The 8,872-nt window shown below is 34.2% G+C and overlaps 1 protein-coding gene across 1 annotated transcript; it reads right to left on the bottom strand.

Moving 5' to 3' along the window:
- Positions 1 to 3,088: 3,088 nt before the first annotated feature.
- Positions 3,089 to 8,351, bottom strand: LOC107958881 (glycine dehydrogenase (decarboxylating), mitochondrial). The gene is made up of 15 exons (XM_041112907.1): positions 6,750 to 8,351; positions 6,359 to 6,604; positions 6,198 to 6,275; positions 6,008 to 6,108; positions 5,728 to 5,923; positions 5,494 to 5,619; positions 5,195 to 5,380; positions 4,995 to 5,108; positions 4,758 to 4,910; positions 4,461 to 4,649; positions 4,291 to 4,368; positions 4,077 to 4,202; positions 3,889 to 3,987; positions 3,680 to 3,797; positions 3,089 to 3,526 (listed from the first exon to the last, which is right to left on the bottom strand). Exons 1-15 carry the CDS (start codon positions 7,995 to 7,997, stop codon positions 3,432 to 3,434), a joined length of 3,153 nt encoding a protein of 1,050 aa, XP_040968841.1. The 5' UTR covers positions 7,998 to 8,351; the 3' UTR covers positions 3,089 to 3,431.
- Between the last annotated feature and the right edge of the window lie 521 nt (positions 8,352 to 8,872).

Raw genomic sequence — 8,872 nt, 5'->3', positions numbered from 1 at the left:
TTTAAGCGGTACAGTTCCAATTCCTGGATAATGGATAAGCTTTTTTTGCCTCCAAAGTCCAATTACGGTAGAATTAACTAAGCCTATAGTACCCCAACACGTGCCTGGTTAAACTTTTTAATGAATTAATTACTGCTATACATGTTTAAATTCAAAAGTTTGCTTAAAATTTAAAATAATTTGAGTAAAAATATTAAATTTAACAAATGAGTTTAAGTAAAAAAATTAAACTCATTTAAAATATGGACTGAGTTTAGGCCTAAACATTTAAGACCAAATTTGATTTATTTTTAAATTTATAATAATTTATATTATTTTTATATACTATGTAATTTATAACGTATAAAAAAATAAATATATGCTAAACATATAATACTACTATAATATAAACATTAAAATAATGTTAAGATGAATATATAAAAAAGTTTAATAAATAAAAAATATTAAATTAAAATAATATGAACGGGCTTAAATTATGTTTGGATTAGTGTTTTGTAAATACTGATGGATTTGAATAAAATTTTATACTTATATCTCGGGTTGAATCGAACTTGAACAAACATAAAGGTGTTGATATCTTACTTAGGCCCGATCCAACTATGAACACCTTTGGATAAAATTGTCAAATATTCTTTTACAGTATGAGAATTTTAAATAGAAACTATTAATTGACAAAAAAAAATGAAAAAGAGTAGTGGATTAAAACCTAAGCTTTTTATCCTTCTTGTTTGTCTGGTTATTTTTAGCAGTTGAGATTTTCAACTGTCCACTTTGACAGAAATTTACTAAATCAATAGAGGCTGATGTTTGGCTAAGCAACACTGTTCTAAAGATTGAAGTGTAAACTAACCTGTAAGTAAATCTTATTACCAACATTTCTATCCATCTGTTTATGGTTTTATGTTTATCCATTAGAATCTGGTACAATTCAAAAGTAATGATGTGAAATAGGTTATAGAAAATTTTATCATTAATAGATTTAAGTTTTATCATAAAGGCAGAGGTTGATAGTGGTAAAAATACAAAATTATTTATACAATTTCTTTAATTTTTATGAAATTATAAATTAATATAATAAAAAAATTATATTTTTACTTCAAAAAAATATTTTTTATTCATTTCTAGTCCTTAAAATGGTTGAGAATATGGGTAAAACGTAACAGAATTGGTATTGGAATCATAATATTTATTTTATTTTAATCTCTTCCATGCACAAAAAGGAAAAGGAAAGCTGGCAAGAATCTAGCAGAGTAGCAGTGACATTGACTGTGCCACAAGTATCTCTGCACAGGACATAAATAGAGCTGGCAATGAACTGTGCTAATGCAAACAACATAAATAGCCAACTGGATTTTGACTGAAGCAGAGAAGTTTGAATAAGGAAATCCATTATCTTTTCTTGATTTTGGAAAATATGTCATTTTGCTGAATCTCATTTTAAGTAAACTCCTAATTCTAACTTTCCTCCGTTTTGGTTTTCTTTTTAAGCAAGGAATGAATATAATAGGTAAAATTATTATATTTTTTTATACAATACTTAAAATTATATTTTTCATAAAAATAAATATTAAAAATTTAATTAATTATTAAAATAGGGTGAGAACAAATTACTTACAAAATAGAAGGTTTGTTATAATAGTTTTAGAAACCGTTTGATACATTGGTAATAAATTGAAAAAGTGAAAAAAATATATTTTTTTATGCCTCTTGATACATTAACAACGATAAATTAAAAAAAATGATAGCAAAAAATAATAATAATTTGTGGTTCCCCAAGGCAATAGCCTTTTCCGTACATTTAAGGCTTTAAATTTTTTTCTTACATTTAATCCCTAAAATAAGAGATTTTTTATTGGCTTAATGGTGTAAAAAGTCATTGAATTTTTTCAGAAAAAGTAATTAAGCACTTCCATTTATTTTTTACATTCAATTGGGCACTTCAACTACCAAAAACTCAGTAAAATGCTATTGACGATGTTGACCGTTAATTTTTAACAATCAAGATGATGTGACAAATAATTTTGCCATTTTTTTTGCCAACTAAGACGCCACCTCAGATGCCATGTGTACTGTTGATGACATTAAAGTCATATCATCTTAACCATTAAAAACTAACTGTCAACGTCGTCAATGGGCCATTTTATCTGTCACATCATCTTGACCGTTAAAAATTAATGGTCAATGTCGGTCAAGAGATCATTTTACAGAGTTTTGACAGTTCAAATATCAAATTTAGTGTAAAAAAAAATAGAGAATTAATTACCTTTTTTGAAAAAGTTTAAAGACTTTTTACACCATTAAATCTTTTTTATTTAATTAGGAGGTGCAGCTTGATATATTAGGGACACCAATTAAAAAAATATCTTTTTTTTTCACTTTTTCAGGTTCTTCTTTTCTTGTTAGATTTTTTTTAAAAGAAGGGAAAAATCATTGATTGTCGCCAATATATCAAGTGAACCCAAAATTTTTGTAATCAATTTGTTTTTTGCTCTATTTGTGTAATTAATTATTTTTTTATAAAAAAAACCTAAAACTATCCATATTCCTTCTCCAAATATGTTTCAATGCGCTCACACTTACGTCCTCTTACATTGATAATAATATCGATATCAGCCAAAGTAAAACTCAGTTGACATAGTCTATCTATAAATATTTAACTCTTTACTTTATAAAAATAAAAATAAATTATTTTATATTAATTTATTAAAATTTTATCATTGTACTTTATAAAAAAATTTAAAAAATTAATCAAATTATTAATAAATACAAAAAAAAACTTTGTACTATTGATTTATGTTAATTTATTGCAAATAAATAGTTGAAATAAAGATGACTTTTGTTATTTCTGATATTTAGATGAGCAATTTAATGACAAATTTAATCGATAAAAAGCTGAATTATATCTTCCCAAAATATATCATCCACCTCAAATTATAAAAAAAATGGGATCTAAAATTAAGACATTTCATTGATGTCATAAAATATCGAAAGCAACAAACAAAACTATAAACCAAGCCATATTACCCATTATTTTAGTTCTACTTGTACAAAAGATATTTCTTGATTGATATAAACACAAGTGCTTGTGTTTTGTGTTTTACTCGGCTAGAAATATTTTTATTGGAATAAAACTGAAGTTCAACTTCCAAGAGATACAAAGTAGAGCAACGATAATTACAGCGATTAAGTTGCAATTAGCAACAATATTTGTTATTAAAGCAGATAATTAAGTATAAAAAAGTCACAGCTGTAGCTGAGAGCATATATGCAAATGGTGGATAGTTTATGTACACGAGCCGGAAAGAGACGGTGGGTATTTTTCCTGTTTCCCTTTTCTTCTTCTGATGGACAATAAGATGTTGGTTTCAACTTCCATGTTTGTGATAGATGTATATCAGATCAAGGGCTGCAGAGATACACAGATTCAACGATTACGCGTTGGCTGCCGCCTCTTCTTCAACCATCTGCGACACTGGGAGAAGGGTGCAAATGAGGTTGCGATCACCATATACATTGTCAACACGTCCTGATACACCAATGTAAAGTTGTTAGTATAACTAACCATGCTAAAGAATAAACATGCATGCAGATTCATGCTCAATATGATGCTTCAATATCATGATGATGAAAATACTAAAGAAAGCAACAATGCAAGTAATGATGATAGTGTCATACACACCTGTAGTAGGCCAGAACTTAGCAGTACGAAGCCAGGAAGCAGGGAAAGCGGCGTATTCACGTGTGTATGGCTTTGTCCATGCATCACCCATGAGCAAAGATGGTGGATGAGGAGCTCCCTGCATGTGCATATTTTATGCATAATGCTTAGCTTATTGTCATATAAGAAAGAAAAGAGAGAAAATATGGGGTATTGAAGAGCCATTTCACCTTCAGAACATTGTTGTGGATATCAGCTTTTCCATTCTCAATCTGAGCAATTTCTTCCCTAATGGAGATGAGAGCATCACAGAACCTATCGAGCTCCGCCTGTAGAAGATAGTGAGCACGGACGTGTGTGAGAGAGAGGAGGAATATCGGATGTTGTTAGGCGGAAAGATATTTGGTGAATCATATACCTTGCTTTCACTTTCAGTGGGTTCAATCATGAGTGTGCCTGGAACAGGCCATGACATTGTAGGAGCATGGAATCCATAGTCCATAAGACGTTTAGCAACATCTTCAGGTTCTATTCCAGCGGTGTTCTGCAACAATGGCGACTTGCAATCAGTCATGGAAACAAACAAAAGGCTAAAAGAGTGGAAAGTTGAAAAACTATTCTACTTTGACTACCTTAAATCCTCTTAAGTCCACAATGAATTCATGAGCAACTGTTCCATTGACACCACGGAAAAGAACGGGGTAGTAGTTCTGGAAACACGAAATCAATCACAAAAAGAGATATAAATGTGAAGACTGAGATGATTGTAAGCACATAGTTCCAAGGAAAAAAAGGTAGGTACCTCCAACCGTTTTGCCATGTAGTTTGCATTCAGAATAGCTATCTTTGAAGCGTCAGTCAGTCCCTTTGACCCCATCATGGCTATGTAAGTGTATGATATCGGCAAGATAAGTGCAGAGCCCCAAGGTGCAGCAGAAATGGTACCAAGAGGGTGTGATTTGTCAGTGGCTGGGATACCTCCAGTTGATACCTAACAGCATGAATAATAGAAAATCAGCATTGGTAACAATAGGTGAACGATCCAGTTTCATAGGGATGCTTAAATATCCATAATATGCATGTCTCAGGGAGTATATACCACTGGATGTGAAGGCAAAAAGGGTGCCAAATGCTTCTTGACACCAATAGGTCCCATGCCAGGTCCACCACCTCCATGTGGAATGCAGAAGGTTTTGTGGAGATTCAGATGGCAAACATCTGCTCCAATAAAACCCGGACTTGTCAAACCAACCTGTGACCCGAAAAAACGTTTTCTTTACATTATATAGGTAGAACAAGTAAAAAGTGTTAAAATAAGTTGGAAGAAAAAAAAGACCTGGGCATTCATGTTAGCCCCATCCATGTACACTTGACCTCCATTGTCATGGATTATTCTACATATCTCATCGATCCCTTCTTCATACACTCCATGGGTTGAAGGATAAGTGACCTGAAATTGAAATTAAAAATTAGATTTGCATGAACAATTGCCTGGCCTTAAAAGAATTGTGCAGTAAATTATGTAATTATTCATACCATGAGAGCAGATAACTTGTCCCTGTTAGCTTCAGCAGCTTTCCTTAATTCTTCAATGTTGATGTTACCCTTGGAATCAGTTCCTACAGGAACGATTTTCATTCCGCACATTGCAGCACTAGCCGGATTTGTCCCATGTGCTGAAACAGGTATGATACACACGTTCCGGTGATGGTCTCCTCTTGACTGCAGTATTCATCCGGAGTATGCATCAGCATAATCAATTCTACCATTATACTAATAAAAGGAATTCCTTTTCTTTTGGTGAAGAGGATTAAAAGCTGGTTAGTGTCACTTACCTTATGATATGCACGGATAACCATTAGTCCGGCATACTCGCCAGCAGCGCCAGCATTGGGTTGCAAAGAGAAGGAGTCAAACCCAGTGATAGTACACAACAGGTCACCCAAATTATTGAACATTTCCTAATAAACCAGAAACCATAATTCATCAATAAACTAAGGATTTAAAATTCACTCTTTACTACATTTTCTTTTAAAGCATCAAGGAGTTCTAGGTAAAGGAATATTTGCCTGATAACCCTGAGCCTGTTCAGAAGGGGCAAAAGGGTGGATGTCAGTGAAACCAGGCCATGTCACGGGCATCATTTCAGTTGTCGCATTTAGTTTCATCGTACAAGATCCCAATGGAATCATACTATGACACAATGAGAGATCCTTTGATTGTAACTTGTGAAGGTACCGAAGCAACTCATGTTCTGTGTGATACCTGAAAAGATAACAAATAATAGTGAGAGTGGCACATTTGATTTGTAAGCTACAAGTAGGTCGTCGTTTCATGAAAGTTCCGTACGTGTTAAATATTTGGTGGGTAAGATATGAACTCTGTCTTAATAGCCCAGAAGGAATTGCATTCCCAACCTCTGGTGCAAGAGATGCAGCAGTGAATGAGACCTGAAAGTTGAGATTCAGGGTGATTCTAAGTCAATAGGCAAAAAATAAGTGTGAACATTATAACTATAGAAAAGATTATTAGCACTCACTGGTTTGCCACCAGCAAATACTTTGAAAAGCTTGTCCAAGTCATCCAAGGTAGTTGTTTCATCAAATGAAACAGTGATCTGAAAAGCAACCGAAGTCCCGGTAATCTCGTGATATATAATAATATTTGACCAAATAAAATCATAAATGGAATCAGACTCACAGTTTTGGCATCTACAACTCGCAAATTAATCTCACTCTTGTAAGCAGCATCAGCAATAGCGTGGGCATCAGCACATGTAACCTTCACAGTATCAAAGAAGGGAATACCTTGGACTTCAATGTTTCCAAGTTTTTTCAGTCCCACAGCAAATGCCCCAGCAAGACCGTGGACACGTTGCGCAATGGTTTTTAGGCCCTCTGGTCCATGATAAACAGCATACATAGCAGCCATGTTTGCTAGTAACGCCTAGATAGAGCAAGATATCAAATCAAACAACGCAAAGAAAATACAATTCACTAAAGTACTAATGAGTGACGACTTAAATCAAACAAAAAGCTTTTAACGCTTAGCATTTAAGAGTTTACTATAGGAAAAAGCAAAAATATCTTACTTGAGCTGTGCAGATGTTGCTAGTAGCTTTGTCCCTGCGAATATGTTGCTCCCTCGTTTGCATCGCCATACGCAAAGCAGGCTTCCCTGAAGAATCGACACTAACACCAATAATTCGCCCTGGCATCATCCTCTTGTACTCTTGGGAAGTAGCCAAAAAAGCAGCGTGAGGGCCACCGTACCCCATCGGCACCCCGAACCTCTGTGCTGAGCCAACAACTATATCTGCTCCAAGTTCACCGGGGGGCTTCAACATTATCAATGCTAACAAATCAGTTGCCATGACAACCTTAACACCCTGTGCATGAGCGTTCTTAATGAACTCCCCATAGTCCAAAATCTCACCCTCGGTACCCGGATACTGAACCAAAACCCCACAAACATCACCAGAGCTGTAATCAATATCCTTAAGATCTGCAGTAACAACTTTAAGATCAAAACCATCAGCTCTTGTCTTACAAATATCAATTGTCTGAGGATGACAATTGTTTGCAATAATAAAAGTCTTCTTCTTTCCTTTCACTATGTTGTTACACATGGCCATTGCCTCAGCAGCTGCAGTTCCCTCATCAAGCAACGAAGCATTTGACATAGGCAATCCAGTAAGATCCGTAATCATAGTTTGGAAATTAAGCAAAGACTCAAGGCGTCCTTGAGATATCTCAGCCTGGTAAGGAGTGTATTGAGTGTACCAAGCTGGATTCTCCATTATATTCCTCAAAATCACAGGAGGAACATGAGTGTTATAATAACCCATTCCAATAAAAGACTTAAAAATCTTGTTCTTTGATTCCAAATCTTTCATGTGTTCAATCATTTGGCTCTCAGTTAATCCTCCATCAAACTTGGAAAACTTCATGGAATCAATACGTATAGCTTTAGGCACGGTTGCGTCAATAAGAGCGTCGAGGCTATCAAACCCACATGACTCAGCCATCTTGGTCTGCTCTTCAGGGGTTGCAGAGTTATGGCGGCGAGGAAAAGTATCACTTGATTTCAATGCCTCGACAGAAATGGATCGAATTTGTGACCCAACACCAAAACCGACATTGTTCGACACATTTCTAGCACCTAATGAATCTGATCTGCTATGATTCTTGGAACCAAAAGGTGACAATGAAGACACATACCTTGATGGAGTGTAGGAAACAGGTGATCTAGAACTCATTTCACCATTGCGTGATTGCTTGGATTCATTAACCAAACGTTTCAGGATTGCCCTGTTAGCCACCTTCCTTGCGCGCTCCATCAAAGAGTTTTATTTCTTTGTTCTTTTACAAGGTTTAGTAATGGAAATGCAAAGAAGAAAAATAGAAACTTGGGTTGTTAAAGGAAAAAAAAAGAGGCTAAAGGTTTGTTCTTTTTTTTTTGTTAAACATGAGTTGTTGGAGGAAGAAGGTTGGTGGACTCTTTGTTAGTAATATATATACATATATATTGAAAATATTTGTATGGTTGCATTCAAATTATAAATGAATATCTACAAATTATTATCAAGTTTTAATTTTTATGAGAAAAATAAAGAAATTTGTGGGCTTCAAAGTAGGGTGAGTGATGAGGGGTGGGTGGTGGGTGACTCTACACCTAAGTGGGAAAACAGAGATTATTATTATTATTATTTAAGGATAAAATATATATGACACTCTGCAAATGAAAGACATGACAAAATCCTCAAAACAAAATGAATGGAAGTAAATGCAGGAAAACAGATTGGGATTCAATGGATCACAATATTTCATCCTCCTTACTGAAATAAAACCCACAAATAAAAATTTTTTATTTGAGATTTTTTTAGTTTCCTGGGTTTAGATAAGACCCGGAGATTAAAACTACACATGCCCAAAAAATAGGAAAAATAAAGATTAATTGATTGTAATACTATCTATATATAGTAGATATTATTCCTGTTTTGAAGAAACAATGGGGTTGTTGGGCTTTGCTGCTGAAACATGGGAAAGATATCTTAAATAATTTTCACTTTTAATTAATTTCCCTTTTTTAAATCTCCATTGATGTTGGAAGGGGAACTTTAGGGCCTCATCGCCTCATTAAATAACCAAATTTTATGGAAATTTGAGAAGATGGGGAGGCTAGCGATAGCGAGAATGATTGGGTTGAAGATAT

This window comes from Gossypium hirsutum, chromosome A05, assembly GCF_007990345.1.
Source record: "Gossypium hirsutum isolate 1008001.06 chromosome A05, Gossypium_hirsutum_v2.1, whole genome shotgun sequence".
Classification (NCBI taxonomy): domain Eukaryota; kingdom Viridiplantae; phylum Streptophyta; class Magnoliopsida; order Malvales; family Malvaceae; genus Gossypium; species Gossypium hirsutum.
Note: the sequence above shows the minus strand (reverse complement) of the source record. Positions and strands in the feature narration are given on the sequence as shown.